This window comes from Ruditapes philippinarum, unplaced genomic scaffold (genome assembly GCF_026571515.1).
Source record: "Ruditapes philippinarum isolate M1 unplaced genomic scaffold, ASM2657151v2 ctg3995_1_1_1_1, whole genome shotgun sequence".
Taxonomy (NCBI): domain Eukaryota; kingdom Metazoa; phylum Mollusca; class Bivalvia; order Venerida; family Veneridae; genus Ruditapes; species Ruditapes philippinarum.
Genome location: NW_026860958.1, coordinates 45,951 through 73,555, shown reverse-complemented (window position 1 = coordinate 73,555; position 27,605 = coordinate 45,951). Strand labels below are relative to the sequence as shown.

The 27,605-nt window shown below is 33.8% G+C and overlaps 1 protein-coding gene across 1 annotated transcript in view; it reads left to right on the top strand.

Moving 5' to 3' along the window:
- Window positions 1-397: 397 nt before the first annotated feature.
- The window catches only part of LOC132714025 (splicing factor YJU2-like), a 33,935-nt gene continuing 6,727 nt past the window's right edge, over window positions 398-27,605 (top strand). The window contains exons 1-5 of the mRNA XM_060696756.1: window positions 398-484; window positions 1,124-1,224; window positions 25,339-25,483; window positions 26,394-26,525; window positions 27,028-27,209. Of these exons, the coding sequence (XP_060552739.1) occupies window positions 461-484; window positions 1,124-1,224; window positions 25,339-25,483; window positions 26,394-26,525; window positions 27,028-27,209 (584 nt within the window). The 5' untranslated portion in view covers window positions 398-460. The remainder of the gene's footprint in view (window positions 485-1,123; window positions 1,225-25,338; window positions 25,484-26,393; window positions 26,526-27,027; window positions 27,210-27,605) is intronic.

Here is a 27,605-nt window from a genome sequence, read left to right as displayed (position 1 = left end):
CAGTCTGTCCTTCTCCTTTATTACTCCGGTACTATGTGACCATGACAAAAAGATAAACAAAAAAATTAAACCAAGTGTCGGGGTTATCTCAAACTCCCCGCAGCGGTTACTTCCCCTGATCAGTACAGAAACTAAAAGTAAATAAAGTTAAAGTAGCAAAGCTGTGAGGAGTTTGGGGTTATCTATTCGTCGGAGTTATCTCTCCAACCAGTAATTATATGTAATTACTCCGGTCTATAATTTTTGTAGATTTTAATATATCATTACATAGACATTCAATTGCACTGAAATTTATATTACTTTTCTTGTGTACTTGCGTGTTTTGAATCTTTCTTTGTGGTATTTACGGATACTTTTCTGTACATATGTTGAATTAAATCCATGTCAATCAAGCGTTTGATTATTAACGTAGAGTGTGCGCGAATATATTTTTGGCGAAACTTTTTGTTGAGTATTAAAAATGTCGGAAAGGAAAGTCTTAAACGTAATATTTTTCTTTCAAACTTTTGCCTTGAAGTTTATATGGTATATTTTTCATCGTCGTAGGTATTCAAACCTACTTAAATAAAAAAATTGGAGGAATTTATTTATTATGATTCTCCCCACTCGCGATTCGCCCCATAATGATTTCGGACCAATTTAACGTCGATTACCTCCAAATTAATGTCAACTTGAACCTCCTTCATATTAAATCACTCATTCAAGTCATATTTCTCTCTTCGGTTAATGTTAAACCCCTCACAGGAATGTATACAACTTTTATGAGAACTAGCTTGATTTTAAAAAGGCTAGAACAAATTTTCTAGGGCAAGAAGTTCCCAATTGGCATTTAAAATTGTTTAGTACAACTACAAGCCTGACTTGTCAATTTTAATCCTAACTTGTGTGATCAGTGATGTTATAATAAGCATGATAAATTACATACATTAGATAAGTGTAAGTCATACAAAGAGTTTGTTATGTGCAATTATTTTTTCAAGATTGTTTATTAAAAAGTTCAAACAGAAAAGAGGTCAACATTTATGATTTATTATTATAAATTTATATATAAAGTGATTGAGTTGTTACAAGAATTAGAGTTATGATTTCCTATTTTTTTTAAATTATGGTTTTATATTTTTAGAAATATTACCCAGCTGATTATGATCCATCAAAGATTCCAAAGGGCAAGAGAAACAGAAATGCTACCTTTAACATTCGTATAATGGCTCCTTTCAATATGAGGTAATTTTATTTTTTACTAATATGAAATTAGGTGCTACCTATGCAGTGTCTATTCTAGGACGCGCGATTGCGCGATTCACGCTAGTATTTAACAGATCGCGCACAATTCAAAATCATGTGCGTGAAAATCGCGCATCTATAAAAAAAGTTAATAAAACCGTAAAACTTCCATCCCGCATTATATTTGGTTGTTTTGTTTACATTTACACCGAAAACCGAAGGGAGGTAACTGTAAGCTAATTATAATAATTTAGTACCGTATGGTACTGGTTACGTGAGTTGACGGAAATTAACGGAATGTTCCCTATCGACCGGAACTAGTGTGCTAGGTCTGACAGTTGGGTGCCATTTTAGTGTAGTAAATAATCAAGAAAAATGAGGCAATTCCTAGCTAATTGGCTACGATCTAGACGTGAAAGATAGTTCGATTATTTGTATTGCCAATCCCTTTATAATCAATCGCGGCAGTTCTGTAATAATTTGTTTTCGTTTAAAAATTCAGGGGGGACAACTTCTGCTGCCTTAAATAAATATTATCGTTTTAATTATTTCATCGGTTGAACGCCTCAGTGTAAACTTAATGCAGACGATTTAACATTGGCAGTTTATATTGGCACCCTTTGATTTTGAAAATCGCCCCCTTTTTTGAAATAGAGGGGGGAAAATCACCCCTATTTTTCAATTCCTAGAATAGACACTGCCTATGGCGCGGAAAGCTCTTATGAATTATGATTTTAGCATAACGTATTTAGTGTACATGTAAACCTGATCTTTTTTGAATAAACAAAACGAATAAATTGGTGGTGTTCAACCTATCATCGGAACGCTCGGACTATTCCGAAAAACTCCGAACCTCTGTGCATGTGTCAGCGTTTGGAAAATCCTGTCCGCCATTTTTGTTAATCTCTAATCACAGTTGTTGTTTTTACGTTATTTTTAATGTGCTAATTTATCAAAAAGAATATGTTTGAATAACTTTTTATATTTATAATCGTTACTATAATTCTTTTCAATGAAATGCAGGTTTATTTTCTGATTTTGTACATCATTCTTTCACCGGAAGTGTTACTTAGCATGCGTCTGCAATAGTCTGAATTATGTAGACGCTCATTAAAAGGGCTCAAAAGGATTTCAAAATGGCGGCGCCCGGTTAACTAAGAATTTTTTCACAGCTCATTAGGTATAGGCTATATATTTTTTTGAAATTTTCATTTAGTTTGAATTTGATTTCCTTTTGAACTGATACGCGTCATACATGTTATCTAAGAGCGCTACAGCCCTCGCGGGGCCTTTGGCCCCGCTCGGACTTTCCGCGTATTATATATCTAGCCAGGGTCTTGAAATCTTGATGTTAGGGATTTTAGAAGAATAAATTTACATTTTGTAGAGTATATGATCTGTGTTCATGTTATATCACTATTTTGTGAAGTCTACTTGATTATCATATATAACTCTAAAATGGTGTCAGAAGAAATCTAATAGAGATTTTAAAAGGTTAGATTGGATTACTGTTGGAACAATATAAGGAAACTTAAAAATAAAGATTGCCTTCTATTTTAAAATCTAAGAAAAATCGGAGCCAGAACATTTTTAAGAGTGTATGACAAAAACTAAATCTGATTTTTGCATTCTATAAATTGCTCTGCCACATTCAAAGAGAAGACTGCATTACGCAACTGCCTATTAATGCAATAGACTGTTCAAAACTTGAATGATACGGACTACATGATTTGTGACCGCCTAGTGGTTGAGTTGCAAATCCAGACAATTAAGAAAAAGACTTATAAAAGAGGGAGCTACATTTATTATGGATAAGGTAATAGCCAATACAGATAGCACAAAACATGGATTATGCAAAACAGCAAATAATGGCCATGGGGCACATTGATGTGGTAGATGTCCATCTCTTTTGGAACAAACCAAAACAGGAGAACTGACTTAAAAAAGAAAAACAAATCAAGTGTTTCAAAATTAGAGACATTACATATAAAATATCCAAACTGCCCGGGAAAAGGGAAAAAATGTAACAATTGCTGGAAACTCGCTAAAGGTTACAAGTGTATTAAACTGATAAATCGTCATAACTGACTGCATTTAAAAGCCCATTTGGACGATATCTGTACTTGCATTTACCTATGGGAATTTTCAATTCATTTTTTTCAAGAATAATTGATGAATTTTTCAAGAATTGACTGGTGTCACATCCATAATAGATGACATTTAACTGATACACAAAACAAGAGCATAATGACAAATCTTTCAAAGGTGCTGTAATGGGCAAAAGTAAATGGTATGAAATTAAATACAGACAAATGCATAATAGGTGCAAACACAGTAAAATACTTTGGTCATATACTGAACTCTGACGGAATGAAACCTAACCCTGACAAAGTTTCAGCTATTACAGGCATGAAACCTGCACAAAACAGAGCTGAGTTGGAAACTCTGTAAGCCATAATTACATATCTGGCAAAGTAAAGTTCCTGTCAGAAATACTGTATTCCTAGAAATGTTTGCGGATACAATATTTCGCGGTTTTACGTCGGCATTTTCGCTGAGTTAATTTTTGAGGATTTGTAGTAACCGTGAATTCTGCAAATATTAAGTTGATACGGCCTAAATAACAGTTTTTGGAGGCTACGTTTTTGACCTTGCCTGTTGGGTACTTTTATTCTTTTACTTATTTTACAACTAAAGCGCTACATTACTCGATACCTTTTCACTTTATACTAGTCGAACACGGACGGTTATTCTGTTATTTCAGTGCCTTTTTCACTATGTGATTAAGTAAGATTTAGTCAGCCCCGTTAGCTGTTATTAGTCCCCTACTGGTTTAACCAGAGGGGACTTTAGGTTTACCGGCCGTCTGTCAGTCCGGGCTATTTAAGAGAAGTAGGGGGCCATCTGTCTGTAAACAGAACAAAAGAGAACAATAGAGTTCATTCTGTAACAATAGAATAAGAGGCCATGGCCCTCTATTAAACAAAAGAAAATGACAAAAGAAATGGCCCCTTAGTCCATTTAAGTGGCACATCCGCACTCACAGGACAGTATTTATGTGGCTAGAGGGACAGTAGGTAACTGGTCTTTCTCTTTGATGTCATTTTATTTTGTAATGCTTTTATGTGGCTATTTTCTTTTGTGTGGCTAAAAAGAACAATAGAGTAACCACATTATTACTCTCCTGTTAGAACGTCCGTCAGTCTGTCTGTCCACAAAACTGGATCCCGCGATAACTAAAAAAGTACTGAAAATATTTTTATGAAACTTGATATATGGATAGATGGCAGTATGGAGTTTATTCACGTCTTTATCTATTCTTCCTATGTTGATAATTCTGGTTGCTATGGCAACAAATAGACTGAAAATATGGCAAATTTAACACATAAACTGGATCCAGTGATAAGTAAAAGTACTGAAAATATTTTTATGATACTTGAAATATGGGCAAATGGCAGTATGGGCATTATGCATGTCTTTTTCTTTTCTTCCTTTGTTGAAAATTCTGGTTGCTATAGCAACAAATGGACTGAAAATATGGCAAATTTAACACATAAACTAAATCCAGTGATAACGTAAAAAGTACTGAAAATATTTTTATGAAACTTGAAATATGGGTAGATGTCTGGATATTATGCACATTTTATTCTTTACTTCCTATGTTGAAAATTCTGGTTGCTATGGCAACAAATACACTGATTTCAAGATTTCTTATTCCAGTTTTTACGCTTTTTATATGCCCGTTTGAAAAACGGGACGTATTATGGGAATGCCCCTGTCGGGTGGGCGGGCTTTCGGCGTCCAATTTTGTCCAGAGCATATCTCCTACATGTATGGAGGGATTTTAATGAAACTTCATAGAAATGTTCACCACTATGAGGAGCAGTGTCGCGCACATGAACCAGGTCTCTAGGTCAAAGGTGAAGGTCACACTTAGAGCTCATTGAAAAATACTTGTCCGGAGCAAAACTTCCACATGTATAGAGGGATTTCAATATTACTTGGCACAAATGTTCACCATTGTGAGGCGGAGTGTCGCGCGCAAGATTCAGGTCATTGCCGCCAAGGTCAAGGTCACACATAGAGGTCAAAGTTCAGATAAAAATATGAAGATGTGTATATGGACCATTTAGTCATCATTTATTGAGGGATTGTAACACAAATGGTCATTATCAAGACTATGGCTGTGATACATATAATTTAGGTCAATATATACAAGGTCAAGGTCACTAAAGATGATGAAATATCCAGATTTTGTCTGGAGCATATCTCCTACACGCATGGAGGGATTTTAATGAAATTTCATAGAAATGTTCACCATTATGAGAAGCCATGCCACGCACATAAACTAGGTCTCTAGGTCAAAGGTCAAGGTCACACTTAGAGCTCATTGAAAAACGCTTGTCCGGAGCAAAACTTCCACATGCATAGAGGGATTTCAATATAACTTGGCACAAATGTTCACCATTGTGAGGCGGAGTGTCGCGCACAAAATTCAGGTCCCTGCAGCCAAGGTCAAGGTCACACATAGAGGTCAAAGTTTAGATAAAAATATGAAGATGTGTATAGGGACGATTTAATCATCATTTATTGAGGGATTGTAACACAAATGGTCATTATCATGACTACGGCTGTGGCACATGTACTTTAGGTCAATATATGCAAGGTCAAGGCAGAGCTCCAGATAATTTTTTTGGCCAAGGGGTTTTTACCCCTCAAAATTTAGAGTGAGGGGTAAAATGCAAATTCTGAAAAACTTAAGGGGTAAAATCTGTCAAAAAAGCATTTTGCATTTTTTATAAACAAATTAAACTTATTGTTTTGTTTGTTTGTTTATTTTCTTTTTTTTAGAAAAACCTGTACAAATTAAATACTGATTAAATGTGAAACAATACAAAACATGCCATGTAAAGTCAGACTTCCAGAGTATACTGGAACTCAAGTTTAGGATACACAGCAAAATTATCAGGGCTTCCATTTTCAAAATTTGGACGTCAAAGACTTCAAAATCTCTGATATTGGAAGTCACATTTTATAGGTAAAGAAGGGAAAGTATTGATTTTCAGAAGTCAAGGAGTAAATGACTCCCAAACTTCCACTAGTGGAAGCCCTGAAATTATTTTATTTTCTAGGAGTCAATATTTTTCTTTCTTTATTTTTGTTGGCGTGAACCTTATCATGTACTCCATTTTGAACAATTATAGTTGAAATTAGAATTGAAGAAACATAAACAAGATTTTTTATATCTTTCCTTAAAAAAAATATTGGTCTGAGAGAAAATTGTCCGTAACTGTAGACTGGGTACGAAAATATTGAGTACAAAACTGCAGGTGAAAAACATGTTATTTTGTTCCAACAACAAAAGTAAAAGATATTAAAATATATTTTTGTTTATATTGAAGCATAAGCATGTCAATAGATGACTAAACAAACTTAATACTGTGTTAGCTCCTACGATGATTATCTGATAATTTCACAGGTTGATAGATCTACGGGAGTTACCTCCCTTCTGTATTTCCTGCTACTTTCGTTTTTAACATGCGTTGTTGACAACAGAATTTTTAGTTTTCAATGCAATAAAATGGAAATATATGGTATTTTTATGCTCAAAACATTTTCTTTCTACATATCAAATGTTTACATTTCTATTCTTTCACGCATAAATTTTGACATACGAGCGTATTTTCATTTTGTTGTGCGTAACTGTGACGCACGAATTTTGAAAGTGATGCGTATTTTAGATTTTCTATGCGTATTTTACGCTTATACGCACGCTATCTGGAGCTCTGTCAAGGTCACTAAAGATGGTGAAATATCCAGATTTTGTCTGGAATATATCTCCTACATGTATGGAAGAATTTTTATAATACTTGGAAATGTTCACCACCATGATATGTATTGCTCCATGCATGATCCAGGTCTCCAGGTCAAAGGCCAAGGTCACACTTAGAGCTCATTGAAAAACGCTTGTCCGGAGCAAAACTTCTACATTTATAGGGGGATTTCAATATAACTTGGCACAAATGTTCACCATTGTGAGGCTGAGTGTCGCACGCAAAATTCAGATCCCTGCGACCAAAGTAAAGGTTACACATAGAGGTCAAAGTTCAGATAAAAATTTGAAGATGTGTATATGGACCATTTAGTCATCATTTATTGATGGATTGTAGCACAAATGGTAACTATCATGACTACAGGTGTGACACATTTAATTTAGGTTAATATTTGCAAGGTCAAGGTCACTGGAGATGATTAAATATCCAGATGTTGTCCGGAGCATATTTTCTACATGCATGGAGGAATTTTAATGTTACTTTATAGAATTGTTCACCACCATGAGACGTAGTGCCCTGCACATGAACCAAGTCTCTAGGTCAAAGGTGAAGGTCACAGTTAGAGCTCATAGAAAAACGCTTGTCTGGAGCAAAACTTCTACATGCATAGAGGGATTTCAATATAATTTGGCACAAATGTTCATCATTGTGAGGCTGAGTGCCGTGCATAAAATTCTGGTCCCTGCGACCAAAGTCAAGGTCACACATCCTGTGCATATCTTCCCTACTGATTTGTTTTAAGGTTCATTTAACAACACAGTGCCAAGAATAAAAACTTGCTTGCTAGATAACACTTATCCATAATGCCCCCATCTCCATCTAAAGCCAGTGTTCGAAATTAGCAGTAGTCCTATAGTCCCAGACTACTAAATTTCTCCTCGGGCTACCAACTTTTCACAGTAACAAGCCCGACCAGGCTACTGTATTTTCAGAGGCAATATAAGCAACTGTTTTGAACAAATGAATTGTGCTAGTAAAATGTCTTTTGGGCTAGTGAATATTCCAATCTGGTAGTCCGACCAGCCTAGTGGATTCAAATCCTAATTTCTTACACTGTAAAGCTTTCGTAAACGGGCGTATTTTGTGACTATGGCACCCTTGTTCATTATAACTTCTTTATTTCTTAAAGTATTTACTTCAAACTTTAAATATTAGTTTCTGGTCATCAACCACATCATATGTGACAAGATTTACAACTGTAGCACAAAAATTATCAGAATTACCTCCTTTGAACTTAGAATTTTCATGAGAAAAATGTTCTTTTTTTTTTAACAACTTCTTTATTTCTTAATGTATCTGCTTCAAACTTCATATGTATGTTTCTTATTATCATTCAACATATGATAATTATGTTGAGAAGGTTCAATACTCTAGCAAGATTTTGATTTAGAATTGTGCCCCCCTTGAATTATTTTTGAGAAATTGGTATTTTTTACTCCCAACTTCTTCATTCCTTTTAGGATTTACTTCAAACTCCCACATCATAATAATATGACAAGGTTTATAAATCTAGAATCCATATTTCCAGAATGATCTCCTTCTTTAACTTTGAATTTTTCTTATTCATTCTTTAGTTTTCTTAATTTTTCATGGATTTACTTCAAATTTAAAATAAACATTCATTATCAACACCTACATTATATATATTTTTTTAATTTTCATCTTTGTTACTATACATGTTAATGCTATATTTGAAAATTGTTATTTATTTACTTTTCTTCTTTGTGACTGTAAATGGTATCATCATGTACAGTATGACAATGTTCATAAATCTAGCATCATTATTTCAAGAGTTATCTCCTCTGTAATATTGAGGTAACAGGGATGTTAAAAAAAAGCTTTAGAGTCTCCTTCAGTCTGTCTGTTTATCTGTTCATAAAAACTGTTTCCTGAGATCGCTTTCAAATATTTTTTCGAACAAATTTACTTACAATAGAGAAAAGTTGAATTATTTGTTATTCTTATTCATCCTGAGAAAATTTGACCTTTTGATTATCTTTTGTATAAACATAATTTCTTTACTTGGCTGGGAAACTAACACATTACTATGATATAGACAAACTTAGAACTAAAAAGATTTAGTCCCCTAAAGCTTGTCCGGAGCATAAGTCAGTCATTATAAGTTGGATTGACTTCAAACTTGGGATGCATGCTTCTTATAATGACCCGAAGTGCAGTGCACAAGAACCGGTACTCTGCACTTCTTATTTTTTGAGTTATTGCCTTTTTTTAATTTTCATACTTTATTTTTGTCCGGGCTATTTCTCCTAAAGTTTAAAATCTATGGACTTAAAACTTCATAGGATGATAGATCTTATTAAGAAGAGGTGCAGTGCACAAGAACTGGTACACTGCATTTCTTATTTTTTGAGTTATTGCCCTTTGTTAATTTTCATACTTCATTTTTGTCCTGGTCATTTCTCCTAAAGTATAAAAGCTATGGACATGAAACTACAGAGGATGATAGATCTCATTAGGAAGAAGTGCAGTGCCCAAGAACTGGTAATCTGCCTTTCTTATTTTTTTGAGTTATTGCCCTTTGTTAATTTTCATACTTTATTTTTGTCAAGGCCATTTCTCATAAATTATAAAAGCTTTAGACTTGAAACTTAATAGGATGATAGATATTATTGATAAGAAGTGCAGTGCACAGAAACTGCTGCTCTGCATTTCTTATTTTTTGAGTTTTTGCCCTTTGTTGATTTTCAAATTTCTGCTCTGCATTTCTTATTTTTTGAGTTATTGCCCTTTGTTGATTTTCAAATTTCATTTTTGTCGTGGCCATTTCTCCTAAACTATATTGTTCACAAGGCGACACATCCGACTCGCGGAGTTCTAGTTATTTGGTAGAAGCTAGAAATGTTCGCGGATTTGTTATAAGTGACATATTTGCGGCCATAAAGATTCACGGAATCATGCCTACCCTGAAAAGCCCTGATTTAAAACGCGCGAAATCTTTTCTAGGAATACAGTAGTTAGTCCCAATCCGGGACGTACTGAAAAATATAGGACTGTGCCTAGGATGAGGCATTTGAGAAGGTTTTTTAGCAAGCTATTACACTGAGTCACCTTTACTTGTTTATTACAACAGTAAATAGCCAGTCAAGACCCAAGTCAATTCAAGAAGTCAAAGTTTAGTGGAAACCTGCTTGCAAGATGATTAACCAATAGCATTTACGTCAAAAGACATTGACTCGGACAGAAATTGGTTATGTCCAGATTATAGCAGACAGAGAAAGAATGCAAGAATTCCAGGTCTCACGCTGTCAGTCGCCATGGTCAAAATTGTTTTGCTTGGCACACAGTTGTGGAACTCTGCTGCAAAACTTTGTTATTATAATGAAGAAACCCCAGTGCAATACACGCTCTCAACTTCAAAGTTAATAATGTTGTTGCAGTTACAACAGTTTGACATTAGGTCATTAAATATTGCAATTTAAGCTTTTACGGTTGTGATGACATTTTGTCAGTGAGACATACCCGGACTTGACTGAAGGTCTCTGAGTTTACATATATACATGTATACTGTCTTGAATAATTTGCCTATAAGTCAGTGACATTAAAATTGAAGAATTCTGTTTAGCCACTCAAAATGTTAGTCATATTTGCCATTCTTAGGTTATAAAAACACTTAACTATTAATGGGAAGAAGGTAAATACAACAATGTATCAGTTACAAACTGAAAAAAATAATCACATTGTTTTAATACTGAAAATTAGAAATAGCAAAATGATCCTAAAATCATATTATGATAAAGGATAAAAAAATCTCTCCCCAAGTTAAATGTAGAAATGTGGGAACCAGCAGTGATTATAGTAATTCACGTTGACAGGTCATACAGTGTAATGTTACCCAATGTCATCACAGTTAATTATAGAAAATTAGGCAACATCCCATGTCAGGAAACTTTCACAGCTTTCTCTCTACCCCAGACAAAAATGTAGACAAAAATTCACCCTTTCACAGCCTAGGTTGTACTGTGAGAAACAATGGTTTAAAAAATACTTAAAATGCATACAAAATATTGATGTAGATATTAAATGCTTAACTATATTTTCAGAAAATAAGAGATTGTGATGTTTTAAAAAATGCTCTTGAATTAAGTAGTATTTATAGGATGATGTATTAATGAGAAGGGTGATGTAGTTATATTAGTTATTCAGCTAGTTTATAAATAACATTGTACGGACAAGCCCATTATGTGACACAAACACACAGTATCTCTTGAATGCTTAGGATTAGGAAAGGGTATTCGTTTTTCGGAACAAGCAGGGAACAGCAGTGTTTTGGAGTTAGGATTAAAACAGGTGATTAATTTGTGTTTTTTTTAAATTATATGTTTTTCTTATGGTCATTTTGGTGTTTACTTGTTAAGTGTTAATAACATTTTAGTTATACTGGGGATAATGTTTATACTGGGGATTTATAAGAGATCAGAATGATGTTTTTTATGCTGAATCTATTTCAAGCATTCCAAGATAAGGGGCTATTTCATGTGCATGTATAGTTAGCACAATTCAAGGAAAACAGGTGTGTGAGCATGGCATGGAAAATATTATCTGTTACTTGTCTGTCACAGCAAATAGTAGGTAGGGCATGTAGAAAAGGGGCTGATTTTGAGGAATTATTTATCGGTCTGAAAATAGAATTTGACCACTTTGTTACCAGTTCATGAGTTGTTCAATATTCAATCACAGTGGTGAGTGCGTTTCCATATTTTATGCTGATCAAACACTGAAAGAAATTAGTAAAATAGATAATAAACCAAATTTCCATGCTTAATCAAGAAGAGTTAGTGGATTTTGCAGACATTTTAGATCTTTGTGAGATCTTGGTAGTAGAGGTCAACCATGAAGATACTGTGGCTTTGTTATACTACATTATATGTGAAACACTGACAGGCCATTAAAAATCAAGTGATGAGTCTAGTTATAATACAAATACATGTACAAAGGGGATGAAACCTTTGTTTTTAGCTCACCTGTCACACAGTGACAGGGTGAGCTTTTGTGATCGCTTTTCGTCCGGCGTCCGTCCGGCGTCCGTCTGTAAACTTTTACTTTAAATGACATCTCCTCATAAACCACTAAGCCAATTTCATCCAAACTTAATAGGAATGTTCCTTTGGTGGTCATCTTTAAAAATTGTTCAAAGAATTTAATTCCATGCAGAACTCTGGTTACCATGGCAACTGAAAGAAAAAACTTAAAATATCTTCTTTTAAAAAACCTAAAGAGCTAGAGCTTAGATATTTAGCATGAAACATCTTCTAATGAGTGTCTACCAAGTTTGTTCAAATAAAAGCCCTGGGGTCAAAATTGGCCCCGCCCCAGGGGGTCATTGATTTTCCCTATATGCATATAGTAAAAACTTAAAAATCTTCTTTTAAAGAACTCAAAGAGCTAGAGCTTAGATATTTAGCATGAAACATGTTCTAATGGGTGTCTACAAAGTTTGTTCAAATAAAAGCCCTGGGGTCAAAATTGGCCCCGCCCCGGGTGTCATTGATTTTCCTTATATGTGTATAGCAAAAACTTAAAAAAATCTTTTTTGAAAAAACCCAAATAGCTAGAGTTTAGATATTAAGCATGAAACATCTTCTAGTGAGTGTCTACAAAGTTTGTTCAAATAAAAGCCCTGGGGTCAAAATTGGCCCCCCCCAAAGGGTCATTGATTTTCCTTATATGTGTATGGCAAAAACTTAAAAATCTTCTTTGAAAAAACCAAAATAGCTAGAGTTTAGATATTAAGCATGAAACATCTTCTAGTAAGTGTCCAGAAAGTTTGTTCAAATAAAAGCCCTGGGGTCAAAACTGGCCCCGCCCCAGAGGTGTCATTGCTTTTAATTATATGTGTATAGTAAAAACTTAAAAAATCTTCTTTTAAAAAACCCAATGAGCTAGAGGTAAGATGTTTAACATGAAACATTCAACCAAGTTTGTTCAAATAAAAGCCCTTGGGTTAAAATTGGCCCTGCCGGGGGGGAGGAGGGGCAGGGGGTGCAGAGGTCATTGTTTTTCATTATATGTGTGTAGTAAAAACTTAACATTATGAAACATCTTCTAATGGGTGTCTTCCAAGTTTGTTCAAATAAAAGCCCTGGGGTTTAAACTGGCCCCGCTCCGGGGGCCTATATACAGGTGAGCGACCTCAGGGCCATCATGGCCCTCTTTTTAGTTTTTATTATTGTTCATGATATTGTGTTCACTATTATGATAAAAATTTAATTTAATTTTTATATCGAGTATAGTAATAAATTATAATATGTTCTGATGGTGATTCTTATGAATATGCAGATCAAATTTATGATAGGTTGAAAAATAATAATGATGTTGATATTTCAAAATTAAGATTCCATGACCCAATAATTTTGTGTCAAAGGTTTTAGAATAGATGAAAATTTTAGGTGACAACATTAATGGTATTTATTTAGACTGGTTGAAAAAGGGTGTTAGGGGCAGGACTTTATTCAACCATTTAAAAGATCTTTCTGGGGTGAAAAATACGATACTGATTTTCCTATTATCAAAGCATTTCAAAATGCACATAAATTTAAACAACATATTACAGTAAAAACTCTGAAAACTGGACCCTGTTCGGACTTGACCAAAAGTCTGGTTTTCAGAGGATTCTGGTTTTCAGAGGTTTTTACATATATTCATGATTATGATGTGTTTGAACAATGACTTTTCAACCCTTTTCCCTAAGTCATATCTTAATTTTTTGCAATAACTGTATTAAGTATTCTTATTAAGCAAATGATGAAATCCATTAATATAGAAATTTAAACAACACATTGTCTGAAATATATCACAATATCTTTTTCATTGGCTTTTGAAATATGTAATTAATGGAATTTAGTACAATTGTTTTAGCATAAAATTAATGTCCAAACAAAGATAACTTTAAGATGAAAATTTTAATCAAAACAGGAATCATTTAACAAAAGTTCCCCAATTATTTTCTACATTTTGTATTAAAAAAAGACATCAACAAATTAAATACATTTTGATAAATCATACAGGTCTATACAGGGAAAGACACAATTATGATGAGAGCTATAATTTAATGGCTTAAAAGAATTTAACACACACTGACAGGTGTTTTCACACCTGCATAGATAAAAAGATGACCATTAAATGGTAATTGAACGTATCCTCTGTTGAGATTATGTTTTAATCTACAATGAATTACTTAGAAACTTGAAACATAAAGTTGCTGTCAGGTTTTTGGAGGATCTTTTATGCATGTTTAGCATTAGTAGCCATAGAAAATCGTCCGGTTTTCGGAATTCAGAGGTTCCGGTATTCAGAGGTTTTTTTCAATGAACTAAATAAGGAGGAAATACGGGACTTTTAAAATCGTCCAGTTTTCAGAGGAATCCGGTTTTCAGAGTTGTTACTGTACATGGTTGAAGATTAAGTTATGTCCCTTGAATAAAAATCACGTTTTGCCCTGTTAATGATTTTTATGTCTCTTGCTACACAGTAGCTACAACATCCACAGGGGCGGATACAGAACATGGTTTCCTGGGGGGGCTGACATATGGGTGGAAGATTTTGATAAAAATAACGCAACAGGCGAAAATTAGTGCACTTTTCTCTGTTTTTATAGCTTATCTTATGAGTGGCAATGCACTTTGCTTATAAATGTGTATAGGATACAGTATGGAATTTAGAAAAAATATATGCAGGGGTGAGGAATTTCGGATTTTTTCCACTTGCCCACGGACAAGTTGGACTAAAATTTCTACTTGTCCGCAGCTAAATTCACTTGTCCAAATAAATAGTCAAAAACAGGTTTTTAGCTCGACTTTTCTATGAAAAGGGGAGCTATCCTACTCGCCCCGGCGTCGGCGTCGGCGTTAGCGTTAGCGTTGGCGTCACACCTTGGTTAAGTTTTTCGTACCACCCCACTTTATTTCAGAAGTATTACAAGTATGGCTTTGAAACTTACCATACTTGTTCACCATCATAACCTCCATCTACAGACAAGAGTACATAACTCTGTCAAGGTTTTTGACAGAATTATGGCCCTTTTTTGACTTAGAAAGTGTATTGAGCTTGGTTAAGTTTTTTGTACCACCTCACTTTATTTCAAAACCATTGGAGGTATTGCTTTGAAACTGACCATACTTGTTTACCATCACGACCTTCATCAACAGACAAGAGGACATAACTCTGTCAAGGTTTTTGACAGAATTATGCCCTTTTTGACTTAGAAAATACATTGAATATGGGTAAAATCCAACTTATTGCCTTAACCCTTTGAGATATTGCTTTGAAACTTTTAATGCTATTTCACATCATTACCCCCATCTGTACGCAAGAGAAGGTAACTCTGTCAAGGATTTGTTTTAAAAATTAAGGCCTTTTATCGACTTAGAATCTTGGTTAAGTTTTTAGTACCAGTCCACTTTTTGAGTGAACTGTTTTGAGATATTAATTTGAAAGTTGGAATACTTGTTTACCATCATGGTCCCAAAACATGGGCAGGAGAAGGTAATTCTGTTAAGGATTTTATTTGAATTATGGCCCTTTTTGACTTAGAAACTCAGTTAAGATTTTCATTCTTGTCCACTTGTTGACTTAACCATTTGAGATATTACTTTGGAAGTTGGAGTTCTTATGTGCCATCATGAGACCTATCTGTAAGCAAGAGAAGATAACTCTGTGAAAATGTTTCTTGATTTGTACTTAGAAATTCCTAGTTAAAGTCTTGTGTGCCCTTAACTGTCAAAGTTTTGTTTTATAGGCAAGCACTAAAAAAGTCGAGCGCGCTGTCCTTCTGACAGCTCTTGTTTTTATTGGGCTTTATTTTACCAATAGGTCCTTGTTTACTTGGGTTTTGCTGAAACTTGTATTTGGACATGCATAACACGTTTGGGCAACATTTGATGCGATGTAAGAGTGTCCTTTCTTATTAATGATTTCTCTGTGTGGAGGATATCCGCGTAGTACAAGTAAAATCAATTAACCAGGCTGCTTTCTTTAAACAGGAATGCGTTTACGGTCATATACTTTGCCTCTCTACACATTTGATTTATGCTTTTCAGATTATTTTCAAACCTAACGAAAAAATTTGTCCATTTTGTATCAAAACATTCGGTTGCCTCGATACCACCAATCGCCAAGCTTGTTTTGTAATAGAAGCAAAAGGCCTTGTACGAAGTGAAATAGCATTGTATATAGTATCTTTTTATTTGTGCTGTTGGGGATGGTGTACAAATAAAATTCATGCATTTCAAACACGGATTAAATGTTGGCGATCAAATACAGTTAGAAATTTGACATGGTTTGTCTCAGGCTCAGAATTACACTTGTCCGCGGACAAGTGCCAAGTTAAAATCTACTTATCCGCCAGCAAAAAGTCCCAAGTCGGGCAAGTCGGGCATAGTAATTCCACACCCCTGATATATAACTGGGGTGGGCTTGGGAGGGGAGAAAATCTTGAAATATGAGGTTGAAATGGAGTTATTTTCTTGACTTTCTAGTGCTGTTTATGGTACCTTTTGAATAATTTTACATCACACTGTATTTTGTAGAGGTTAGTGTTTGCAAGGTCTATCAAATAGAATTCCCCTGGTGTTTAGTAGTAAGCATTGTATGCGCAACCGTTGATAAAAATAATTTCAAACACTTGATTAATTTACTCATCTGAATAATAGACGATTTTCCAAAGTAAAGTGGTTTTAAAATACTGCCTTTCTATTGTACAAAAACATAATTTCAAACACTAATATTCAATAAGAATTTTTTCCATCAATGAATCCAGAGGTCAGTACAATTTGAATTCTATTTAAAAAATATAACTGTCATAAAAAGTTATTAAAAGCAATAACCATTCTTTTCATCTTGATAAAAATCTTAGTAAAACTAGTTATTAAAACGCCATTCCTTAAATATTATCTTCATAAAACTCGCCATCTTTTTAATTTACAAATAATAATTTTCAATTTATTAATTATAGGGTTTTCCTAAAGAAAATGGAAAAACAAAGATAGTTTAATATGGTGTACTTTGTAACATATCTATTTGCCACTATCTGTGACTATTAATTTCATTAGACCTTTTATTTAAGAAAAATGATTGAAACAAAGAAGTTCAATGAAGACATATTAGGCTGGATCAAGTATGGTAGAACTGGGAGAAAACTCATGTTGTTAAGCTATAATTATAATTTTATAAGAATTTTTTTTAGTAAAATGAAATAAATGATGAAGATCCTAATAAAGAATAATGAAAGAAATTATTAAAAGTTAGAGAAGGCTATGGACGAATTTCTTGCAAAATGAGTATGACAGACAAGAAAAAACAAGATTTTAGAGGTCAAAGAAAATGAAAAGGAATACCAAACATTTTTACAACATAATCATGTGTTTGAAAGTGACAAAAAGTGGAATTGAGAAACAGAGAAACCAGATATTGTAAATAAGATATTTAATATAGAAAATGGACTTGATTTTTAGCTCACCTGTCACAAAGTGACAGGGTGAGCTTTTGTGATCGCTTTTCGTCCGTCAGTCGTCCGTCCGTCGTCCGTCCGTAAACTTTTGCTTTAAATGACATCTCCTCATAAACCACTAAGCCAATTTCATCCAAACTTCACAGGAATGTTCCTTTGGTGGTCACCTTTGAAAAGTGTTCAAAGAATTTAATTCCATGCAGAACTCTGGTTGCCATGGCAACCAAAAGAAAAAACTTTAAATATCTTCTTCTAAAAAACCAAAGAGCTAGAGCTTAGATATTTGGCATGAAATATCTTCTAGTGAGTGTTTACCAAGTTTGTTCAAATAAAAGCCCTGGGTTCAAAATTGGCCCCGCCCCAGGGGATCATTGATTTTTCCCTATATGTATATAGTTAAAACTTAAAAAAAATTCTTTTAAAGAACCCAAAGAGCTAGAGCTAAGATATTTAGCATGAAACATCTTCTAATGGGTGTCTACCAAGTTTGTTCAAATAAAAGCCCTGGGGTCAAAATTGGCCTCGCCCCAGGGGGTCATTGATTTTTCCTATATGCATATAGTAAAAACTTAAAAATCTTCTTTTAAAGAACCCAAAGAGCTAGAGCTAGGATATTTAGCATGAAACATGTTCTAATGGATGTCTACCAAGTTTGTTCAAATAAGAGCCCTGGGGTCAAAATTTTAAGGTCCCGCCCCAGGGGGTCATTTGATTTTCCCTATATGCATATAGTAAAAACTTTAAAAAATCTTCTTATAAAAAACCCAAAGAGCTAGAGCTAAGATATTTAGCATGAAACATCTTCTAATGAGTATCTACCAAGTTTGTTCAAATAAAAGCCCTTGGGTCAAAATTGGCCCCGCCCCAGGGGGTCATTGATTTTTCCGATATGCATATAGTAAAAACTTAAAAAAAATTCTTTTAAAGAACCCAAAGAGCTAGAGCTAAGATATTTAGCATGAAACATCTTCTAATGAGTGTCTACCAAGTTTGTTCAAATAAAAGCCCTTGGGTCAAAATTGGCCCCGCCCCAGGGGGTCATTGATTTTTCCTATATGCATATAGTAAAAACTTAAAAAACTTCTTTTAAAGAACCAAAAGAGCTAGAGCTAAGATATTTAGCATGAAACATGTTCTAATGGGTGTCTACAAATTTTGTCCAAATAAAAGCCCTGGGGTCAAAATTGGTCCCGTCCCGGGGGTCATTGATTTTCCTTTTGTGTGTATAGCAAAAACTTAAAAAATCTTCTTTGAAAAAACCCAAATAGCTAGAGTTTAGATATTAAGCATGAAACATCTTCTAGTAAGTGTTTACAAAGTTTGTTCAAATAAAAGCCCTGGGGTCAAAATTGGCCCCGCCCCGGTGGTCATTGATTTTCCTAAATATGTGTATGGCAAAAACTTAAAAATCTTCTTTGAAAAAAACCCAAATAGCTAGAGTTTAGATATTAAGCATGAAACATCTTCTAGTAAGTGTCTACAAAGTTTGTTCAAATAAAAGCCCTGGGGTCAAAACTGGCCTCGCCTCAGAGGTGTCATTGTTTTTAACTATATGACTTTTTGTGTATAGTAAAAACTTAAAAAATCTTCTTTTAAAAAACCCAATGAGCTAGAGGTTAGATGTGTAGCATGAAACATCCTCTTGTGGGTGTCTACCAAGTTTGTTCAAATAAAAGCCCTGGGGTTTAAACTGGCCCCGCTCCGGGGGCCTATATACAGGTGAGCGACCTCAGGGCCATCATGGCCCTCTTGTTATAGTTTATAGTTGTCTAAGTGACAGGTATTTTTATTATAATTTTGTTTGATGTCAGTAAAACGTTCTTCATTTCAAAAGTGTCTTACCTTTTATTCATTATATATACCTGTAATTCTTAAAAATGTCCCAGGCACTATTTTTAGCTCGACTATTCGAAGAATATGAGAGCTATTGTAGTCGCCCCGGCGTCGGCGTCAGCGTCCGCGTCTGCGTTGGTTAAAGTTTTTTGTAAAGTCAAATATCTCAATTATTGCTTGAGATATTCAATTGAAACTTACAATACTTATTTATAGTAACAAGGTACATCAGATTGACAAGTTTGATAACTCTGCCTACAATATTGACAGAATTATGCCCCTTTTTAACTTAGAAATTTTGGTTAAAGTTTTTTGTAAAGTCAAATATCTCAATTATTGCTTGAGATATTCAATTGACACTTACAATACTTATTTATAGTAACAAGGTACATCAGATAGACAAGTTGGATAACTCTGCCTACAATTTTGACAGAATTATGCCCCTTTTTAACTTAGAAATTTTGGTTAAAGTTTTTTGTAAAGTCAAATATCTCAATTATTGCTTGAGATATTCAATTTAAACTTACAATACTAATTTATTGTAACAAGGTACATCAGATTGACAAGTGGGATAACTCTGCCTACAATATTTACAGAATTATGCCCCTTTTTAACTTAGAAATTTTGGTTAAATTTTTTTGTTAAGTCAAATATCTCAATTATTGCTTGAGATATTCAATTTAAACTTACAATACTTATTTAAAGTAACAAGGTACATCAGATTGACAAGTGGGATAACTCTGCCTACAATATTGACAGAATTATGCTCCTTTGGAACTTTTTTGTTAAAGTTTTTTTGTAAAGTCAAATATCTCAATTATTGCTGAGATATTCAATTGAAATTTAAAATACTTTTTTGTTGTAACAATGTACATCAGTGTGCAAAAATTGCATAACTCTGCCTGCAATATTTGCAGAATTATTTGCCCCTTTGAAACTTAGTAATTTTGGTTAAAGGTTAAAGGTATTCAAAGATATTTACTTGAAACTTTACACATGCACTTAGGGTCATAATTGGAGGGTCATAATTGTATGTCACTGACCAAGTTCCATAACTCTATCTTGCATTAAGGCTGATTCATATCCCTTTTCTACTTAGTCTCTTGGTTAATGTTTACATGCAAGTTTTACATATCTCAATAACTATTAAAGATATTTATTTAAAACTTCACATATGCATTTAGGGTTATAATTGTAGGTCACTGACAAAGATCCATAATTCTATCTTGCATTTAGGCTGATTTTTCTCCCCTTTTTCAACTTAGAAATTCATGGTAAAGTTTTGTTTGTAAGCTGTTATCTCAATAACTACTGAAGGGTTTGTCACTTTGTGCCTTTTTTGGGACAATTTTATGCATTCATAATAATAAAGCAGTGATTTCTTGATAAAACATCTTAATAACAAGCCTTTGTACCTTGTCTGTCAAATTTATTTTTCATAGGTAATTAGTATTATTATATTCAATAAAACACCCTTGTGACATTACCTTCCGAATAGTCAAGCAGGGCTCTCGGAAACGCTTATTTGAGCGTATTTTTACGCATACTTTTTGCAAAAGGACGCTTAAAATATCCAATCGTCAGTCCCTTGTACGCATAAAAATTCCAAATCCGCGTGTCACTGCGTCCTTCTAATATGCAATACACAGCGGCTAATGTGTAAATTTTAAGGCGGGGCTTTACGCTTGTCAACTGCAATGCATCATCAGCCAATCAGGACGCAAGTTTTTCCAATAATCTAATTGATTGCAGCTGAGGTCGCGTGTTTATGATGTTTCGGCATGCGACAAACACGGCATAGTCAATCAGTGGAAATTGCGGTGTTGATTTTATTGACCGTTTGAAGTCATATGTGCTGATTCTTAATAATTGATTGTTTGACGGATAATTGACGGATAATTGATGGAGACTTGTGCATGCGTTTTTCACAGGTGTCTCGCGTAAAAGACTAATTAATGCTACTCGATTTTTAATTGCTTTTAATTATTTTAACAATGGATACGTTTACCGATATAAATGTTGGTCAACAGATCGTGGACATGTTATTTGACAGTAAATGTTTATTGAATGACTTTGGTGTTATAAATGATTGTGGATACTGTATAATTGGAAATTGGAAATTAAAAATGTCACAACAAACTTTGTTTCAATTTGTTGGGAAAAGGAAAAAACCTGATGATGTTTCCGAATGTGAAAATGAAATATCAGCCAAAAAGGCTAAAAAAGAAAGAAATTCCTGGAATGATGCCTGGAATAGGACTTTTCCGTGGTTGGAAAAAAGCACTAACAAAGATGGAAGTGTTTCAGCTTTATGTACGTGGTGTAAGGATTCTAAAAGAACCAACTCTATGGCTACAACTGGAACTCCAAACTTACAGAGTTCAACCTTCAGCAGACACGAAAAAACTAAGGACCACCTATTGGCAGCTGAGGCTCGTCAACACAAGAAACAAAATAAAATGATTAAGCAGGTAATATTTTAACCATAAAAAAGTACTTTCCCTTACATTAAATTCCTAATACAGTTTCATTTGACAAATGTAATTTATAAATACTATTTTTTATTCAGTTGTATTTGATGGAAATATACATACAATAATTAATCTATAAATTAGAACATGTATTATTATGTTTATATATTTCATAATATTGACGAGTTTTGTATGTTTATGATACTAATAAGTTTTATGTAATTGTAGGTGGTTGAGACTATTATTGATAATGAAAGTAGGGTTGAATGTGACGCAACCAAAGAAGCACAGATGAATACCATGTATTACATAGCCAAAGAAGGTCAACCACTGAGTCAGTACAACAAAGTTCTCAAATTACAAGTAAGTATTATTTCTTTTTGTGAAATGTTATAAGTACAGTGAGTAAGCCCAAAAAATGTAATGTTTTAATAATTTATTAATAAATGATGTTTCTAAAGAACTCAAATTCTTTATGTTTCTAAAATAACTTACCGCCAATTCAGTCTAAAAGGCATGATCAATTTAAATATAAATTTCTAAAGAATTGATGTTTTTAACATTACATGAAATATTAAGTTTTCACAATTACTTGAAATATTTCTTTTAAATAAGTTTCTCATAAAGCCTAAAGAATTAACATACTTGCATATTTTAGATCAAGAACAAATGTCCAGATCTACAAGATTCATCAAAGCTTTACACCAGTGAAGAATCTAAAGCTGAGTTGTTAGATGCCATCAATTCAACACTTGAAGAAAAAATCAATCAAAATATTTCACAGTCAGACTTCATAGGACTCATTGTTGACGAAAGCACAGACATAACTGTGTTTAAGAAACTGAATGTGTATGTGAAATGTGTTGATACTAGTAATAAATCTGTCATTAATTTCCTTGACTGCATCAGTGTACCAGATGGAAAAGCAGAGACCATAGTAAGTGAAATTGTGAAGCTTTTCCAAAATAAGAACATTCCCATTTCAAAGTTGATAACATTAGCTAGTGACGGGGCTTCTGTGATGACTGGTAGACTCAATGGTGTTGGTGTAAGACTGAAACAGTTCTCCCCACATATGATTCAGATTCACTGTGTCGCACATAGGTTGGCTCTAGCTGCTGGACAGGCATGCAGGGATGTCCCTCTACTCAGTGAGTATCAGCAGACACTGAAACTTATTTACAAATTTTTCAATAATTCAGCAGTTAGATACAATGAGCTTCGTGCTATGTCACAGTTATTAGAAGATGAAGATATGTTGTATCTCACATTGAAAGAACCAGCAAGTTTCCGTTGGCTCTCGCTTGAAGGTGCAGTTCTTGCTATCATAGACTGTTTTCCTGCTGTTTACAACACTCTGGAACATGAAGCCGCCAAGGGTAATGCTGACGCAAAGGGTCTGTTAACTAAGGTGAGAAATGTGACATTTGTCCTTGTGTCAGCCTTCTTGAAAGATGTTTTATCTGTAGTGTGTAAATTGTCAAAGATATTTCAGAGAGACAGTGTTGATGTAGAGACTGTAAATGTCATGGTAGAATCGACAGTATTGAAATTGAATCAATTCAAACATTCAAATGGACCAGAATTAGAGAAGACCTACAATGGTATAAGTAATAATGGCATGTACCGCAATGTCAAATTGACTGACAGAGAACAGTTGAGGATGCAGTTTCAAAATACAACATCTCTGTATCTAAAAAAAAACAAAAATGAGATGTTTTAAAAAGAAAACAATGAAAAAATTTCAGCTTTTAAAAAAGTGTTGTGTCCCAGTAAAATTCCCCAAAAAATTTCGATTTAAAGATGGAAACGAATTTAAAAAAATTTTTGACTTTTTGGGGGTGAGTCTGGTTTATAAAAAGATGGCGTTTTAGATTATTCAGGTGAAAATATTTGAATCCTTTACTTTTACTTGCAGACTTGTTTTTACTTTTTTTGTAAAATTTGTGATGTTTTTCCTGATTTGTTTGGGCAGTATTGTCTTGATCCCCCGTAACACTGTTTTCTTGAAGTGGATTCAGTGTCCATAAAAATAAAAACAAAAGGGGGCATTGCTCAACCCCAACCAGTTTAAAAATTTGAGAGTCATTGAAGAGGGCCCTGAGGTTGAGGCATTCAACCCTGTGCCTGCAGTTGTAAAATTCTGCCAAATGAAAAAGAGAAGGAAGTAAACTTTAAAAAATGTGCAAATGTCAATGTGTGTCTGATTTATTGCTCATGTTCATGTGTCTATGTTACTGAAGCACCAATGCATTCAAGTCTGCTTGATAGACTAAGAGATTCAATGTAGAGAGTCTTTATAAATGTATATTGTTTGTATATTTGTATATTATATCCAATTGAATTTTTTGGAAATGTTAGTTTTTTTGAAATTTTGAAACTGTGTATGTTACTATGTACTTTTGAATACTGGTTGGTTTTTTGAAATGTTGAAACTGTGTATATTTGAATACTGCTTTGACTGAACTTATAAGTATATGCAATAAAGTTAGGGTTCTACTTTCATGTGTTGCAACATGCACTATGTACTGTGTATTTATTTATAAATGTATCTATGTAAATGCATTATATACCATATTTGTTGAAATGTTACAAAAGTCAGTACTGTTTATGTAATTGTTTTAACATGATTTAACTTGTGTTTATAATAAAAGTTGATAAAATCTTTGTATTTCTTGATTATATGACATACTGCAGTATAGTTAGGTTGGTAGAGTTAGGACTCCACATTTGTTTCATGGGGACTCCTACTTTTTTCAGTTTGGGAGTCCTGGACTCCTACTTTAAAAATCCTAGTGAGAGCCCTGGTCAAGCCAATACTGTATAATTAGACTCTCTCTAAGGCCTATAACATGAATTTATAAAAAAAAATTAGCCCTTTTGTGAACTTAAAAAAATTAACATAATCAAGGCTCTTTTACTATCAAGCACTTAGAATAGTCGAGCGTGCTGTCCTTCCGACAGCTCTTGTTTAGTTTGTAATGTAATTCTGGCAGCAAACAGGTAATTTTGCAACATATTTATATTACTTTTGTAATTCGATATTTAAAAACATGTGGATATAGATTTCCCTTGCCAAAATCACACCCAGTATAAATGCTATAATTTTTATTTCTGAAAAATAATTATTTTTGTTTCTTGCTACAGTTTCCAAAAAACATACTTATTTGCTATATGCATTAATTATGTTTTTCATTATTAGTTCTGTTGGCAATTGCTATAATTATAGTGAATTAATATTTTTCATGGAAGTCAAAATACTACTCTATTTACATTTCACTACCTTTACTATACATGACTGCATGTTTGGTGCTACGTTTGCAGTTTTGAAACATCTAACGTACACTTTATACATTATTTAAATATTATTAAACACATCTGTGGCATTTCAAAAATATGGATTTCTGAGGCATAATGTGCCTTTTACCTTCCTTTTAGATAATACTTGAAAGATTACAGAAAAAGTATGTTTTGTGTGTATTGAAAATTAATTTTAGCCATTTTATTCTAGGTGCAATATGTGTAAAGGATACATCTATAAAGGGAAGAAGTTTAATTCAAGGAAGGAGGACGTAATGGATGAAGACTATCTTGGTCTGAAAATTTTCCGGTTCTACATTAAGTGTCCAACATGTGTTTCAGAGATAGCCTTTAAGGTATGTAGTTTTCTGAACTAGTTTATATTGCAGTTCTAGGTTTACAATGCTGAGGATTCAGTTCATACACCCAAAAAAATTTTGATGTAAAATTTTATGCAACTGGTCATCCGCCTGTCTGTTTACCGTTTTCATGTCAAGTCTGTATCTTTTGAACAAATGGAAGAGAGGCAGGTTTGACCTTCATCAGGTCAAGGTCACACTTAGTCATTTTGTATCAATTTCCAAATTGTGTGTTCATTCTTTATCTTTTGAACCGATAGAAAGAAATGAAAACTTTTTGGCAGAAATATTACTTATATTAAGACAACGATGAATGTGCAGAACCCAGGTTTGGGCTTCCTTAGATCAAAATTGGCCTTGCACTAAAGATTATTTGATTATATAGACTTATATAGGAAAACACATTATAGGAAAACACATTCAAGTTAATTGTATGAAACTACTATGTCTGAAGATTAGTTACTTAAGAACCTGAAACTGTTGGGAGTTTTTCACTTAATATATTTTTGTGTATGAAAACACATTTGAGTGACATTTTAGTGAAACTTCAATTCATGGAGTTTAAATATTTTTTGACATGTAACAGCATTGCCTTGTTGGCCTCTATAAAACTGGTATTAATCATGCCCCTTTGGATCAGTGTTGGCCAGGCCCTGGGTCAGGTAGTTATACAGTCTTTTATGAGAAAAAACAGATGTTATTTGTGAAAATACAAAGTCAAGAGCTGAGATAATTAGCCCTTTTGAATGTCTGGTTAATGGAAATGATTTAAACATCTCTATTCTAAAACAAAGCAGGTGACGGCATAATTTCTGATAAGAATGTACAAATGCTCAAATTATATAAGCAATCATTATTATTGCTAAAGAATAGAAAGATGATTAACAGAAATATATTGTTATTGTAGACTGACTTGGAGCGAACAGACTATACCCTGGAGGCCGGTGCAAAACGGTTGTTTGAGGCTGAGAAAATAGCTCAACAGATGGCAGAGGAGGAGAGAAAAGCCAAAGAGGAGGATGAGATGAACCCGATGAAGGTTTGTTCAATAATAATACAGTAATAGTACAACACAAAGCTGCCTATTTATGTCTCTTTGGCTGTTTTTGTGCCCTAACTCTGAGGGATTTAGATTTGCCCTTGTCTGTCAGTTCTTGTGTTGTGTCACATGTAGCTCTAAAAGTGCTTGATCTAGAGATCTAGAGCCAACAAGCTATACAGGAATGTTGATCAGCATGTGAAGTTGTGCATCAGAGGTTTTGCATATCATATGGATTATTTCAGTTTTGTCAGAGTTGTTTTCCTTGTTTGCAACTATAAACAGTTATTTTAACCGCGTACATGTGATTGGAAATTCTCAAACTTTTCAACTGAGTTTAAAGAGTAAAAGTATTGTCAAGTTAATTTATCAAACAAATGAATTAATTTAGTTAGCATAGGACACTTAAAAGGTACTTTTAATTATTGAAAAATATGAACAAATAAATATTTGTTGCAAGGCATTCAATTGAATGTAGCGATTTTAAATTTATAAATTTTAGATGTTAGAGAATAGAACAAAGGCGAGTAGAGCTGAGATGGATCAGATTGACACACTGGAAGAACTGAGGGAAATAAACTCTAAAAAGAACCAGGTGAATACAGAAGAAATGATTGAGAAATACAGGAAGTATGAGGAACTTCTTGCTCAGCTTCAGATGGAAAAGGAAGAAGAGGAAATCAAGTAGGTCTAATACAAACATAAATTAATAGGATTTAAGGTAGCTTGTGAAGTTCTCATCCTCCTAAACTTGTAATGACGGGTTATTTGTCTCTCACCGCTGATTCAGAAATCATGTGTGATAATTGGTCAGTCATTTGCAAAGAAATTGGTAATTACTGGTCATTTATCAAAGAAGGCCTGTAAGATTGACCAACCTCGGGATAAAAGAAAAAGGTTTTAAAATTGGCATAAAAAAAAAGTCCAAACAAATTGAAGCCAATTTTACTTTTTGTTGCCGACTTTCTAATTGGCTCTCCTTTTCACTGTAAGCCTTGTCTTTCCTATGTTTTAACATTTAGTCAAAGTTTTCTCATGTAGCTATTTTTGGTTTTCAATTGAAACTTTCACATAAATTGG